General features: G+C 38.8%; 1 protein-coding gene across 2 annotated transcripts in view; it reads left to right on the forward strand.

Moving 5' to 3' along the window:
- MND1 (meiotic nuclear divisions 1) overlaps positions 1–16,904 on the forward strand; it is a 44,635-nt gene that overhangs the window by 7,902 nt on the left and 19,829 nt on the right. For both annotated transcript variants that reach the window (XM_040600498.1, XM_040600489.1), the window contains exons 5-6: positions 14,308–14,382; positions 16,171–16,285. In XM_040600498.1, coding sequence (XP_040456432.1) covers positions 14,308–14,382; positions 16,171–16,285 — 190 coding nt within the window. The remainder of the gene's footprint in view (positions 1–14,307; positions 14,383–16,170; positions 16,286–16,904) is intronic.

The following is a 16,904-nucleotide window of genomic DNA, read 5'->3' on the forward strand; positions in this document are numbered from 1 at the left end:
ATTTTATGGCTATTTCTGTGTAGGAAATAAACTATGCTGACATAAACAGTTTTGCAGTATAAACCTGTTCCAGTTGAATGAAATAGTTTTGTTACCAGACCCTTATTTGCAAACCAAGTCCTGCATATGGGCTTATTGATAGAAGAGCTCTCTTTAGGCCATGTTATGAGTCCTTAAAAGTACTTATATTCATTACCTTGCTTTTCTGATGAGAATGGAAATGTTTCAGTATTGCAGGGAGAAACATTTTCACTGCTGAAAATAGCTTCTCTGTTGACACTGTGGAAAGGTGGCATTTTCAATGAATTACCACTCTGAACATTTTTACAAGATAACAGATTCTGTCTGTGAGTTCAAGTTAGCTATTTTAGTATTTGTATTCTTCTTGATGGGAACACATACAGATTTTCTTAAGGGTTTCTAAATCCTGTCACCGAGTATCACAAAACTTCTTGGCAGAGTATGCAAAGCAGAGGAAAAAAGTAAGCGATTGTACCATTTCTGTTGCATGTTGCCTGTCTTTGATCATTCCTGGATACAGCTTGTGGCATGCTGAGAGAGATGTGTTTTCTTTCAGTGTCTTGTCCAGATTGCTTGTTAACTACATGAGCTGGTCTCTTTCTTCAGCAATTAAAAGCCAGAACCAAGCTGCCTTACTTAAGGCACAAGTTTAAAAATCAAGCAGTTCAGTTGATACTGCAATTAAGGGCTTTTCACCAGGAGGCAGTTACCTTTTTTCGTTGAGGGTATAGTTAAGCAGTGAAGGGAAAGGAGTGATGCCAAATGCTGAACTTGGGACACTGGGAAATAACATGGAGGAATATCGAACAAGCTTCACCACGATGCAAATTCTCTTATTAATTCCTAGTGCTGAGGCTTATGTTTGACGAGTTGGGCCTGCTACAGGACCTTTGGCCTGAGTATGTTGGTACTTCGTAATGTTTTAGCCAAGTTGCTTGTAGCTCTCTGCATCTTGCCGAGCTTGTGACTGTGGGGAGGTTGGTTTAGGAACTAAATTTTTTATTTTTTGTTTCAGGTATTTTTAGTGATAATCAAGCCACACCCCAATGTAGCGACTTGGTAGCAAAGAAGTTTGGCTCAGCATTCATAATGAAGAGCAAGGCAGTTTTATCTGGATGTTTAAAGTTACAACTCTACAGTTGTTGTGTATACCCTAGAATTATTTTTGGGAAGGATCTATTACGTGGTCAGTGTGATCCCCTTGTGCAGAGATGTGGCAATTATAAACAATGCTTGAAATATATTTTCTTTACGCACAGCTTCCCTCCCCACCCCCATCTTTCAAGTTGCTTTTGTGTGGGCAGGTGTTCAGAGAGGGATGCTAATCCCTGAACTGACATATAGCAAATCTTGTGCTGATCTGCTTAGGGTTGGGATCTTGGTGCTGCTCTAACCCAGGGTTACTGTTTGGATTTCTTCCTGTTTTTCTGAAAAGCTAGGACAACAAATATCTTAAGTTTGTGTAGCATCTACTGCATTTTTTTTTCTCTGATAGCTCACAGATTAAGAATTACTAAGTAGATTCCTATGAATTTTTGTATTGATTTGTTTTGCAGTGGCATGGTTGCTCTTTAAGATTTATGCCTTCTGCCGTGTGCTTATTCTTCACCTCTTGGCTATGCTTATGCAGCTGTGAATTAGACCACTGAAAAAATAAAAGATGTTGGAGGTTGCATTTTGGTTAGGTGGGTTTATAGTTGTTTCAGTACAGCTGTGAGGTGGTGAAACTAGAGCGAGGGTGTGGATTGAGTTTTGTTTTAACAAGGTTTATAAGTGGAGAAATTTTTAATGGAATTTCACCTTTGTTGAGAGAACTGTGGAAGCTTCACTGAGAGGGTGGGGTGTTTTTTGCCTTTTGTAAGAAAAGCTGAAAGGATGCGGTTGTATTCTTTATCAGTATTTTCCTGGCAGTCAGGTTCTGAAGCTTTGAATTACCTATGATCAATTATATTTTGAAAAAATGAGATGTTTATTCTTGGCATAACAATACTGGAAGCTTAGGGGTTTTATTAAACTAACAAAGCATTTGAGCTAATTTGTGTAAACAGAAGGGTCATCATTTATTGATGATTCCTCTGCCTGTTGTTGATTGATTTCATAGCATGCATAAAATGAGGAGAATGGAGATGAGCAACTCCAGCATGTTAATCACAGTCACATTCAATCTCAGGCAAGAGCTGCTGATGTGTTTTGTACAACCGGCCCCCTTGCGTGTTTGGGGTTTGTATTGTTCCGATGTAGGTATTGCTACAGAAGGGATGTGAATGTGAAGGATATGTTACCTGCTGAAGAAGAAAAGGCACGTATGCAGCCAACAGCTGTTGTCAAGGTTTATCAGGTAGGGAATGGCATATCAGTGAGTGAGAAAGAGAAACCTTTCTGGTGTAACCTTAGTATAAACAGATTCTGCTAAGCTTTTCTTTCTTTTCTTCATCTACATCTTTGGTAGAACGCTTGGAACTGTGCAGTCTGTTTTAAATAAGGTGGATTAATGCTTGTTTGCATTTTGGTTTATAGTGCCTTGAATTAAGTATTAGTTAAGGTAAGTAGTAGCAGTGAGGCCTTTTTCACCCAACCCTTAGAAGCCATAAGGGATGTCCCATCTCTCTGCGCATTGCCCGCCATAGCCAGCGTGACTGGGGGGATCTAGGCTGGAGCTGCACAGGGCAGGCTGAGTACTGACACTACAGGGCGTAAGGGAGGCAGGAGCAATTCTGGTGATCTTTGGTGACATCCAAGGGTGTCTGTCATTGTGTGACAGGGATATATGCTTGAACAATAAGGTCACAGAGGATTGCCACAGCATAACAGAATATTTTTAATCTTAACGTAGGGACCTGAAGTACCAAATTCTTCAAAGATCTTGCAGGTTTTAATGTCATTACTGACAGTACTGTGAGCACTGTACTTCAGTAGCTTGGGGAAACAACCACTTTACTTCCTTTCCCCAGTCTGGTTTTGTGACAGCTCATTTCACTGTTCAGTGCAAAACTGTTCATTTCACCGTTTTATTGTTGTCACACCTACCTTATTTCTCGTGACGTTGCTTTCTTTTGGGTTATTCTTTTGTATTCTCAGGCTTTGCAATAACAGCAAATGTATTATAGCTGCTTTTCCTTCTGAGACTGATAGCAGGATGATGTCACCTTGTACCACAACAGAGAGTAAACAGTCTTTTTAGAGCAGGACACAAGACGGGCTTTTTATGCTGTTCCCTGTGCTGACTTCGAGACACGCTTGAGCATCAGAGACTTGAGGAGAGTTTCTGGCAATTTTTTTTCTCCCACTAAGCATTGCATTGGGCCAGTGTTAGTTGAGAGGGAAGGGATTAGCTGATGTTTCGTTCCTTAAATCCCAGCCTCAGGGTTTGTAAAAGCAGGGATTTTCACTTCCCATGACTCATGTATTGAGCCAGGGGAAGAACTTGAAGTTGGTACATCCTAACTCTCCTTTGGCAGCTAGTTTAAAAAAAAAAAACAGCCCAAACCAGAAAAAAACACCAAAAAACAACCCAGGAATTAACTTGTTTAAATAGTGATTTCACATGTACCAAATTGTTTGTACTTACAATTATTTAAATATGAAAAGAGAAAGGATTTATTTTCTTTAAAAAAAAAAAAAAAAGACTTGGGGAATCCTATATTAGGAATGTGTGCTTTTGTTAGGAATGCATGCAGTTTGAAATAGTTAATGGGAAAAAATAATCATATTGGTGTGTAACGTGGCTTGAAGGCCTCCTGGAGATGTTTGACAACATAACTAAAAGGAGAGAACCTGATTTGTTCAGAATTGACACAGGAAATTTTGAGTTTTAACCATCAGAAAGTCCTTTCAAGATGCAGCTTGGTTTATTTTATTCTTTTAGACAGATGTATTTTTCATCCTCAAATACTGTGACTGGATTACTGTGTGGGAAGTTGCTGAATAGAGACTGCTCGAGACCACTGACCGAAGCATGAGAAACTTTTGCTGTCCATGCTGTTTGAGTCTGAGCAGCCTCCTCGATCCTGTGGACTCGCTCAGCTGTCAGTGTATTTCTACAGAGTTTGGAGATTGGTTCTGGACTGCTAATAGGTACAAGTGCTCAGAGGTGGCTGGGTTAAAGAAATCCATCCTGAACTGAGGTGGAGAAGTCAGATGTTCAGTGAGGGGTAACAAGCCTGATGGCGCTTGGAGTCGCATGCTGCTGCTGAGTGTCAGGCAGGATGTGTGCGCTGGCTGGTGCTTTGAGTCAGCCAGTGTGCTTGGGGGACCTCCTGCTGTGAAGCAAGCTTTCTGCACGGCTCTGCAGAAGTGTCTTCAGTAGATGTTGTATCGGTCTTTTAACAGAGCTCCTTACAGACCTTGGATCTCTTCCAGTTTTCAGCCTCTGTAGATGGTTTTGAATGCAGGGTCTCTCACTGTTTTGTTTTAGTTGGTTGTTTTTCTTTCTCCTCGTGGCAGTGATGGTCTATCCCTAGAGGTCATAGAATTACAGAATTGCTTAGGTTGGAAAAGACCTTTAAGATAGTCCAGCCATTAATTTAGCACTGCCAAGTCCACCACTAAAATATGTCCCTGAGTGCAACATCTTTGGAATCCACAGCTTAATGCTTTTTATAAAACAATTTTTTTTGGAGGTGCAAGATTTTCACTTTATGATCAGTTGAATACCTGTAGTAATTCAGTACATTTTTAAAAAGACTTTTTTTTCCTGTAGTGAACAGAAAGGACTTGCATGCATATAGTGTCTTAAGGTTTATCATGACCTTAAGCTTAGCTGAAATACCTTTTAGAAAAGCTTAGAGCTATCTTTTTAGTATGAATTTTATTGATGTTGGAGAATAGCAAAGTTAGAGTTGTTAAAGAATTGTCCTCTAAAACCAGAGAAGCACATCAGTACTTCTGCAACTAATGTGTGTGATTTGTGTTAGGGATTATTTATTTAGACATTTTTCTCTAATATGTATGCTTACAATTTAATTTTATTAGGTTGCAGAAAACGTAATGAATTGTCCATTTCCATGAAAAATAAAAAGTCTAATTGCTGAAGAGGTCTCTTTTAATGCTCGCTATACTATACAGGCAGGATCCCAATGTGTTGCCTAAGCATTTACAGCAGTTTTCCCGTATCCATGCTGGGCCTCCCTTTTTTGCTCGTATTTGAGGGTATCTCATTTAGCTTTCTACTTTATTTATTTATTTATTATTACTTGGATTGACCTGGCCAGCTTGATAATTGCAGCCCCAGTCTGCTGGGTGGTTCTATTCCTTTATGGCTCACTTTCCCCCCTCTCCCTCTCTTGCATAGTAATAACTCTCCCAACAGATGCAATTAGTGACTCCTCCCTATTTTCAGCCTGCATGCTTTCACTAACCTGTATGTTTTCTTTGAAATAAAGGACTAGACACGTAAAGAAATGGCCAGCTGTGAAGCTGGTATGCTATGACCAGCTAACTTCATACCGTCCAGTGAGAGCTGTAGCAGTAGGAAGTGTCCTAAAAGCAAGAGGCTGAGAATTTGCATCATTTAAATATTGAGAATGTGTTGATTATATCTATGCTTGTTTGTTTGTTGATCCTGTAAAGCTTATTCCCTCGATCAGTCTCCTGGAAGATGCTAATATTTTTTTATTTGAAGCATCCAGGGGTTTTGTTACCTCTTTGCATCTTGCACTGTAAAAATGTTGATGTTTTGAAATGATTCTGAATTTAGTAAGTCCTAAAATGTCCAGCAGAGAATACTCTTCTAATGCTGTAACTTATTAGAGCCTTGTGGAATTATGTTTAATGGCATGCTACAAGCCCTGGAGGGTATGCTTAGTTACTGCTGTCATGGCAGACTTCTAAAAATACAGTGCTCTGGAGCCTTCTGTTAGAATTAAGCAACCTAATAATTTGGTGTTCATTAGTTGAATTTCATGCTTTTCCTTTCACTAGCTGCTAATATATAACTAGATTGATGGCAACTGTGAAGTGTAGCTTTTCCTTTCCTGCCTTCTTGATGAGCATCAGCTAAAATTGGCATGATTTAATAGCAATTATGTTTTTTACAAAAAAAAAACAACAACAACTGGCTCTGTAGTAGCTGTAAAGATTATAAAGAGGCTTGAAGGAAGAATCCTACTATATTAAAAAGGATATATTGTTACGATGCCCTGGTAGTGTATTTTATATATTCATTCTGATATGCATGAGGAAGTACTAGGTTTTTCTAACAGTGTTTTCTATGAAAGTGTGAATTTTTTAGGTAATATCACATAGTTTATTTTTCCTTTTCGAAGAGGCTTGCACACTGCTGGCTCCGCTCCTGACATTGCAATGAAAATTGTTACTCTGAAACGCAAAGACATTGGGAATAAACATGGGGCTGTCATTCCAGAAGCCCAGTCAAATCTGGCACAGATGCAGCCCTGTGCCCTGCACATCTCCCCTGCCCCAGCATTGGCATGCGATATGTGACTGACAGTTCAGCATATCGGCAGAAACCCAGCGTCCTGAGAAAGTTTAAAGACTTAGAAGTTCTGCACTGTCGGGCGAACCTGGAAGTTTGCCTCTGCTGTAAGGCCAGGAGCTTCCAGCCTTGGGGGTAGGGTGGAGGCAACAGTAATTTTCAAAGCTGGATTTGTTGGTGACAGTGAGTTGTAATCTTATTTAATTTTAACTTTGACTTTCATCTTAAAATCTTGTCATTCAATTAATATAGCATATTTTATTTTAGAAAATTAGCATGCATGCAGAAATAAAATACGAGCATGCAATTTTATATCTCACTTCATAGCAGTTTCCCCTTCTGAAAGGAATGAAATTTAAAAATACAAAACCCCGTAGTATAAAACTAAAATGTGTGGAGTTAGTTTGAAGCAGGAAGACTTTAGAGGAAAGGCCTTTCTCATCACAGTCAAACAGCTCATTAATAAACACATGGTAGTTCCATTAAAGACTATTCTTCCTATCAGGAGTTTGAGATGACTTGGTTATCTGTCTGAGCATTACTTAAAAACAATGAAATTGGCACAAAGAGTGAATATGTAAGAGTGCTGCCAAAACTCTGAAATTCGATACGTGTATTTTACTGAGGCTTTTTATTTTACTGATAACATCTCAGTGTAGAATTTGGGCTTTTTAAAAAGTCTGTGGAATAAATTTTTGATTTGTTTTTTGTAGTCTTTAGGCACGGCTTCAGCTCAGGGAATATCAGATGAATATTGTTTTTTAAGTTGGGACTGTCTGTGCTTAGTCCCTGAAGGCCATGTCAGCGTATGGTCAAGCTGCTTAGGACAGCAATCTTTAAAAGCCCTTTAGAGGAAGGTGAGAATTTTTCTTTTTCCTCTTCCTTTCTTTCCAAGGGAAGATATTTTTCAGTGTTCTTTCTGCCTTGAACAGACCTGTTAATTATGACCTTGGACTTCATAGGTTTAGTAAATACACTAATAAGCAGTAACAAGCACCCTTCGTGTCCAGGTATTAAAATTTTCTATAGTTCTGTCAGTCATGTGGGTGCTTTTTGGCTCTTTCAGCTTTCCCTATTAGACTGCATTTATGAAACAGTGTTGAAGAATGAGGAGTTTCAGCTTCTCTCCCACCCCCCCTTTTTTTTTTTTTAAGGTTGATCAGGCATACTTTGTATCTGAGTAGACGGCCATCTGTCCCTCAGGTTGTGCCAATTATGCCAATTCTGAAAGCAGCCAGAGAAATTCAGTTCTTTCATTCAGGCTGCACAGCTGTTTCTTTCACCTTCAGTCTATTAAGGAGATCGGCCTGGAGTGGTTATTTTCTGTGGCGTAACTAGTACTTACCAATGGTGTTGCAAATGAATGAAGCAAAACCAAAAGCTCATGGCAACACATCTTCTCTACATAAACTTTAACCTAACAACTATGGCAAATCTAAAAAATCAGAAAATAATTGAATTAAAAGCTACTTTTAATGTAGAGGGTTTACTACAGTAATAATCTTTAAAATAATTGCAGCTAGCAATATAAGGCTTGTGCATGGATTGGTGAAGGTTGTAATGGAGGGGAAATTCCTCATTGTTTCTTCTGGATAACCCACGTGTTCTGTTTTCTTTATCCAAAACCAATTGCAGGAAGAAGAACTTGTCTCATACTCAGCATGAACTGAGAATAGAGCCATGCCTAATTTACCATGTGATATTTTAGTCTCACTCTCATGTTTTAACATGCTAAATAAACCAGGATTATAGGCCTAAATTTAATCTTGAAACACAAAATGGATTGTGTTTGTGGGAGAGGCAAGTAAATCGGTGTTACCAACATGGATACTCCAGCAAAACATATAAATACTACTTATGAATGCAGAGATCTAACTTCAGAATTCTTACTTTTTGAGAATCTTTATAGTGCTTTGTTGGACAATTTTATGGAAAGTCAGATATTTGTTCAGTTATTTACCTGAAAAAACCTTCACTTATTTAGCTTGAGTGTCTGATACTTTCTTTTTTTTTTTTCCCCCCTCACTGACATAAGTAACAATCCAAAAGTAAAAAATAGTACTTTAAAAAGACAACACTTACACGCTGGCAGAATTAATAGCATGATATGTTGGAAGAAGTATTATTCACTTAAAAGAATCATTATTCACTTAAAAGAATCGGCGCACCAGCCCTTCATTTTGAATAGCGAATGCAGTTTGGTTTGGGTCCCCTTTTTATCCAGAAAGCTATACTTACTCCCTACCTTCTCCCAAGTTTTTGAACTGACTCTTTCAAAGATTGCATTAAAAATAACGTAATCTTTTTATGGTAAAATATGTAGCATGCATAGAAGAAAGAGTGCTTGTATTGAACATTTTTCCAGTATACCTATAATGACGTAATTAAGAAAAGAATAATCTTGTGAGTACGGAAATATAGTGGGCCCTGACTCTCTTCTCTTTTTCTACAGTTTGCTTACTATCCATTTTATGGTGTTCTTTTGCTAAAGTGTCTTGTCAATTCTTCAATTTCTGAATTAAAAATTATTTTTCTATATTGTGTTAATCTCTACTTTTGCCTGTATATCTTGAACCACTGCTGTCTCCTGGTTGCTTCTCTCATGTTCCTTCCAAGTCCCAGCAAACACGATTCCCTGCTTCGTATTGCTGAATGACTTACAGTGACCTGGGGTAAGATGTTGCATGCTTCTTTTCTCTTACTTTTCACAAAAGAAAAAAAAATATTTTTAATTGTATTTACATAATGCGTGTATGTTTGCTGTCAGTACTTCACCATGAGTACATCCCATCCCTGACTAAAGTCACGGTGAACCTGGCGCCTGTTCCTCCTGCAGTTCAGTTCGCTGGGTTATCTGCAGTACTGATATTTCACAAGTGGTGCACAGGTGTCCTGAGAGCAGAGCAGAAGTGACAATGCTGCCGTTCATGGCGGTGCTCTCTACTCCACTGTGAGCATAATCAGCTAACTTAAAAGTTCACTTCTGTGTCTTTGGAGGCCCTGGCAAGTATGTATTTGTGACTGTATGTGTCAAAGAAGTACTTGTGTGATTACTTTGTGTAGTACTTCAGGAAGCAATTCCACACATCATTGCATGGAGGTCTTTGTGGTTTGTGTCCCCCCCCTGCTCTTAAGTTTTATTCGTTTAGTCAACAGTGATTGTTAAGTGGTTTCTTTTAGTAATGTTCTGTGCCTTTCTTTTAAGACAACAGGTCTGTTTTCAATATTTTCAGATTGTTCTTTGGCTGTTAATCTTTTGCATTTTTACTCTCTCTATATTATTAGTCTGCTTTCTGGGTTCACTTTTTTTTTAATCTTTCTTTAAAATCTAGAGGAATGCTTTGAAGTACTTTCTCTCCATGCCTTCTGTCAATTCCATTTAAGTTTTTCGGTGGTGGGTTAGGTTTAACATAGGAAAGAAATAACACCCATCTACTGCAAATGTCACCCTAAAATTCTTGAACTGCTTTTGTTTAAGCTAAAAGCAAACAAGCCCTTGCCTCTGGCCTGAAACAGAGCATAGTGAGCTTCAAACCCAAAGTAAATAACTTTGCAAAGTTATAAACAATTAAAAAATGAATGTCTTGAATTCTTCTGTAGTGCCACAGAGAGTAGTGCTCACAATAGCGGTAGTTCTGAATACCATTTTTGGATGAATGTTTTGGCAGAAAGAATACTGAGCATATGATATTTCTCTTTAAGACCATAATGACAGTGGCCTAACAGCTGTGAATGCTCTTGGTGGTTAGCATATGAGACCTTGGTTTGATTCTTGTCCAGCATGCATACTCTGGGGTCTGTGTTTGCATGGCTTACACCATGTCTGTAGATATTTTAATGTATGCTAGGGAGACAAGCTACATGTTTGGTGGGAGATTGGTGGTTAGAGTGGTTAAGAACGAGAAACCAGAAGGAATACGACCAACAAAAACTTTTGCTGGGAAATAAAAATCCTGTTGTGTAGAGCTAGGACAGCATAAGGCAGGTTTTGGGAAGGAATGTTCCTCCTCCTACTCTACATCACTGACTTGCCAAAGTGGAACCCTAACAGTAATGCATGCATAGTATATTATAAATTACCTGTGTATGTCTAATCTGTATCGTTTGATACAAACCAGACCCCACGGCCTGTGGTGGAACTGATGGTTATCATCAGCATGGAGCACTTAGCACACGCAAACTGCTGCACGAATGTGTAGCTAAACACTGAAGGACCTTTGCAGGGTAAGGAAGAACATCCTTTTGTGGATTTTGGGTTGAGAATTAGTGTTGAAGCTAGGCCAGTGGTCAGTTAATTGACTGCAGTGGTCTGTAAAAGTAAAGGAACTGTTTCCCAACTCTCCCGTTTTGTAGATTCTAGTTAGTTACTTCATTAAACTTTTCTTGCAGGCTCCTACCATGTTTTGCAAACACTGAAGATGCTCTTGTGGAGGATTATTTTTTTTACTTTTTGAGGTATTTAGTCTCCCCTCCTTCTTTAAACAGCTTTCCCCTAATGACATTTTTTCAGCTTTCTTGCATCTTGCTTAACTATATGCTGATTCAGAGCAGTCAGACCAGAGACATGAAACTTTCTAATACAGCGGAGTGTCTCTTTCTGTACTTGTTTTCCACACCTGGTCAGTTATACTTGTGTCAGACAGTGTAGAGGGGAGACGATAAGTAGCTTTTTCTCCAGATCAAACTCACTGCTATTGGCAGGAGTCAGATTTTGCTCAGGGTGGTTAATGTTTCTTGAGAAATTGTTTGCCAATTCCTTTGAAAAAATGTCCCAAGATTGCTCCAAGGATTCAAGTCTTCTAGCTGCTACTGTGCTCCTTTGCAGTCAAGCTTTTCTACAGCCTGGTGAGTGGGAAAGTAAGTCACTGTATTTGGCCAGATGTGATCTTCTGCTGTCTGCATACACAACGCTTGCAAATTCTGCCTTTTTTTTTTTTTTCCCTCTTAATGCCCTATAACCTGTCATCTGCCATTTGCCCTTACCTCTCAATTAAGTATCGTATCCCCTGTATTCAGCTTTCCTCCAACTCCTTTGTCCTTGCTGACTGCCTTTCCTTCTTTCATGTAGTTACTTTCAGCTGTGTTCCCACCTCGGTATCTAAGCCTTGCTGCTTCTGCCATCGTCATAGATTCCTTGCACAGACCCTGGCCATCTGTTCCTTACCCTTTGCATCCTGTGTTTGGGTTTTTTTTCAATATCTCACTGCCTCCTGCCATTTCGTTCCATATCCTCATCTTTTATTTGTTGTCATGGGAATACCCACTGTGAATTCTAAATAATACATAAAGAGCTGTGGGGTGTTTTTTTATTTTGTAAAGTCTTGATTGTGAAGACAGAATCAAAAAAAAACCCCTCCAATAAATTAAAATTGTGAGAGAAGAAAGCAAAATCTTGACTAAAATTGTTCAAAAATCATCATTGCTTTTAGATAGAATTCTTCTAACCTTGTGACATGGCAACCTTGCATGTTATGTCGATCAGAGTCTAAGAAATTTCTTAGTTCTCAGTGTTTGTTATTACTGTCTCTTTCACAATTAAATGCTGCGGAATATAGAGGACCAAGAAGATGTAATCAGATGCCATACTGGGAAACATAATTCCAAGCTGGAAACTAGTTTTTACAATTTCATTGCAGTTCCCTGACAGCTCTTGCTGTACTTCCATTTTATAGAAATGTTTCTGCATTCTCAAGAACTTAATGAATATGAAAAAAAATGGAGAAAGCAACACCTTCCTGACTTGTCTTGCAGAAGGCATTGGCTTACTCTTTGCACTTGTGGTGTATGTGCCTAGATAAGCTCCTTGCCTTCTCTGCTTCCCCTGGGAGTTTTGTTCCAGAAAAATTCATTATTCAGAGATACTGAATGATGTGTGCTCTGGTGTGTCTTCCCTGGATTTCATGAACTGCGATATGCACCTAAGATTGTCCTCTTCTGAACTGTAGACTTCTGTTTAGTACGGTATAGTGTGGGACTAACACACTTAATTTTTTAAGAATTTTGTGGAAGGCCCAGAAAGTACTGTTTAACTAGCCACCAAGACGAAGATGTTGGTGTACTTCAAGCCACCTAGTGAAACCCGCACTGCCTCTGTGGTTGCTTGCACTGATAGCAATGAGTAGACAGCTGGACATGTTTTTCCTGAAATTATATATGCCTTACCATTAGTGTGATTCTGACGTAAATTGAAGAAAAATTGAAACATTATTTTTGAAAGGAGACCTTCTTGTCTGTATGTATGCTTATATGTGTATGAACACATACTTCTCCAGAAAGAGTAATTAATTTTTAAATATTGAGCTATAAAAGGAACCCAGTGATCTGCAGTTGGGCTGGGTCCTAATCTATACGGACCACCAGTACAGAGTTTCTTTTTACCGTTATGGCTGATCTCTAGGACTTGGAAGTAAGCTCTGCCTGATGTTTATCATGCATTTACATTTAACATGTTATTTCTGAAAATACAGACTGAACGTGAGTTTAAATAGAAATTGAGAAGTGATTATAGCTCCAAAGTAGTTCTGTTTGCTTTGTGTGACTGTGGTCTTGGTGTTTCAGCTGCACAAGAATATAAATGATATGATTAAATTATCAAGGCTAGGGACTGCAAGAAATGTCTAGGAGTGCTTTTCCACCAAGCAGGATCCTCAGTGAGAAAAGGAATGTAGAAGTGGAGACTTCACATGAGGGTATTGAGGGGAAGGCAAAATAAAACCTGTGCTCTGACAGCCACCTTCACCATCTTCACAGTTAGTCTCATATGCTAGTTTTCAACCTTACTGGTGCTCAGAACATCTTAAAGCTAAATCAGAAAGTGAGTACTTACAAAGCATGCTACTTTTAATTCCTTTTGTTTTCCCCCCCTTTTTGTGTTGGTTTCAAATGCAGTAACCAGTTCCCAAGCTATATTTTATTAGCTGCTTTTTTTTTGGTTTGGTTTTTTTTTTTTTGTTTTTGGTTTTTTTTTTTTCAGTCTTATTGATCTCGCTTAACGTTTCAAGGTGCTTTGGCTAATGCTGAATGTTGTGTCCCTGAGGGGCGAGTCATACATCCTGCTCAGCTTAACAGTTTCTGAAGTGCCTCTGGAAAACTTGCAGCTGAACTGGAAGGGCCTGGTTCAAGATGGGTGGCAGGTTAATGCAGAGAGATACACCTCTTTATGAATGATTCCTCCTGGATTGCAGGGAAATGAGGCACCAGCCCTAGTGAGATGCAATTTGTCTGAGATTCCTCTGCCTCAGGCCTGGAGGAGGGGAGCTCTGAAGTCTAGTGGTGTGAGCGCTGCACAGAAAAAGGGGGCCATGGCTTTACATGCCTTTGAGCTATAGAGGCTTCTATTCATCAGTATGCAAAAGGGATTGGGGCCGTGCCAATGGCATACCAGACTTTGGGAAGATGTATCAGCCGCTGAGCAGGTGCATCTGCTACAGCTTTTGTCACTGCTTCCTATGAATAAGGAGAGCTGGAAAAGGACCAAAGGAAATCATCTAATCCGAAGCCTCCATGTCACGGAGTCCTTTGCGTAGAGATGCCAGGTTATGGTATGAAATAGGATTTTGGTCCCATGCTGAACATGCAGTACGTAACAAGATTGTGTCCCAGAGGGATGAAAATTTCTTATACTTTAAGATGCTTACTGTAATTCTTTTCTGTGGTTCAGAGCCTCAGACTTACATCTGGGTGCTTTTGTATTTATTTTTATTGCACAAGTTATAAATATATAAAAAAATACATACTTAAAAGTGTACATCCACCTGTTTATTTAACTATATTTTTACGTATACACATTTTATAGGTATGTCTATTATATGTTACTGAAATAAGTTGATTTTGTTCTTTGTCTCCTTTATCAGTTTGCTGAAAGCAGTCAGAAGAAAGAGGCTTTAATAAAAAGCATTGAGAAATCAAAAATTGGACGTGAAGATACTGTAAGTTGCTTTTGGGGGGTAAGCACTTCTACCAGAAAATAGAGCTACAACTATGCACAGTTTGTAAATATGTAGTAACTTGAAATCCATTAAGAATTCTAAATACTGCAGATGAGAAAGGGACAGGAAAGAAATAACAGATACTAGATTATTCCTTAGTTTCTCATGCGCTAATGTGTAATATTGACAACTGGCTGCTCCAAGGCTGAGAAAATGTGTGGTTGCCTGAAGTCTAGTAATCTTCCAGGCTTTTTCAGATTTAAAGATACCTTAAAACTTGAACTAGCCAGACACATGTACCAAAGTTGCAAATGGTTGCTTGAACTGACAAATCTAGTAACTGCAAACTTAGGTGTTGGGGGTCTTTTTTTTTTAAAAACAAACTTATTTATAATCTAGACATCTAAATTACTGTTCTGAGCAGCCATGTAAGCTTGGTGCTCTTTGCATGCTGAAGCTGTTAGCACTGCAAAATATTTAGGCTTCACATTTACCATACATATGAAGTAGCATATTCGAAGTTGCTGATTTGTTTTGAGATGCTCAGTGATTTAAACCTAAACGTGAATGCTTAACAGGACCAGCCAGAAGCTTTCGGGTGGAATAGAATTTTGTAGGAAAGTGTCAAATCTTAGAATGCAAAATGTTTTATAGAAACGCTCTGGATTTGACCTTTAATCAGGGAATCACAGGCAGGTTTCTCAGGCACTTGTGCTTGTCAGGTTTCCAAATGGGCATTTTGAAGCTTGGCTTCTCCACCATGGGACCTGCCCTAGTCACAAGAAGCTGTTGGTCCTGGAAATTCTGTTCTGGCTGATGCTTCCAACATTTTGGTTCCGGATTATAAGTCAGGAAGAAGTCCTGGGAAATCTGTGTCACGATGTAGGTCTCTGAGCAGCTGGCCTCCATATTGCAGCATCTGGAAGCTTTTGATTTCCAATCTGCATTTTCAGAACATGCTGAATCCAGACTGTTGGCAAAAGCACTGGGAATATGGAAGTTTGAAAACCAAAAAAACCACCTCAGACTGCTGGGCTGCTGTGGAGATTGGCATTGGCTGAAAATCTGATGTTTAACAAACTCGTGCTATCTGGCTTTTTTAGGCTACCCAGTGCCCTAACATGATCAGCCAGTTACAGTGTTTGGCCATAGCTACAGACTGAATTAGAAGTATGTGCTGAGCTGGCAATGGGAGGGCTCATGTTGAGTCAGTGTCTGCAAATTCTTACTGATCAATAGAATGTTTGAAGTCAATATTTTATAGTCTCCCAGCAAAGACTACCATGTCATAAATACCTGAATTTATTTCTGAGACTGCTGCTTTTAAGTGGTGTGGAAAAAAGGAGGAGGAAAATAAATTCAGAGGGTATTCATGCACAGTCGATTTGTGGAAGTGTAAATGGTAGGTTTTTAAATAATGCTGTCTTTTAATTACAAGACTAGCACTCCTAAATACTGTTTAACCTTTAAGCCAAACAATTAAGAGATCTGTTTGGAGTTTGTCAAACCACATTGGGTTCAAAGGTTGCAGAAAATAGTTCTTTTGTTTACCCATTTTGGCTTTATTTTTTTCCTTCCAATTTGTACTCGGTATCATTTAGCGTTACTGAGAGTTTTGTGTGTGCATAAAATGCTCAGCTGGTTCATTGACAGAAAGCAGTAGTGAAAACAGCTTTTAAATTTACATCTTTTTGGTTTTTTGAAAAATGTTCTGTGTAATAATTACTGATTTTTATTTTTATTGGTTTGGGTTTTTTTATATTCTCCCAACATACTTTGAATCGTCAGGCGGAACGTGCAGCTCTATTAGAGGAACTTGCTGCCCTTCGGCAAAAAAAGGAGCAGCTAAAGGCAGAAATAGACAAATACAGAGAATGTGATCCAGATGTTGTTGAAGAAATGCGTAAGTCGTATATTATTTAAAGTGAAATTTTGCATGAAAAGGTTTGCACTTCTTTAGCTTCAAATCTGGTATGCAGATAGGTCAAAGAATAGCTGCTTTTCTTTTTAAAGCTGTAAGCAATACAATACAGGCACACTGGCCATTTCTTTTCATGTTCTGTTGTGTTACATAAGGCGGTGGTTGTTGATAATTACTCTGCCAGGAACTGAGCAATTAAAAAACAGTCCTAAAATTGAAATACTCTGATGCATTAGGGTTAATATCAGGACCATTCTTTCTAGAACCATATTAATTCTATAATTTCTAAGTGTGCTGAACCCTAGGATGTGTGTAGGAAGAGTAGTTAGTCTCTGGCTCCTATTTACCTTCAATTCCATGCTGGCAAAACAGGTATCTCTCTACTTACTTTGTTTGTTTAGAACAAAAGCATTTTGTTAGAGATGCTTCATTGTCACTTAGGTGTAAGTATGGTATTACACTGTGGACTTACTGTTTGTACTGCCTCCGACATGCTGGGTTTTGGTTGGAGTTTCTAATTCTAATGGAATATGAGGAACGATGAGTGACTTTAATGCAGAATTGGGCACTGAAATGTACTTAATATTCTGATCCTTAGCAT

Source organism: Falco naumanni, chromosome 1 (genome assembly GCF_017639655.2).
Source record: "Falco naumanni isolate bFalNau1 chromosome 1, bFalNau1.pat, whole genome shotgun sequence".
Lineage (NCBI taxonomy): Eukaryota > Metazoa > Chordata > Aves > Falconiformes > Falconidae > Falco > Falco naumanni.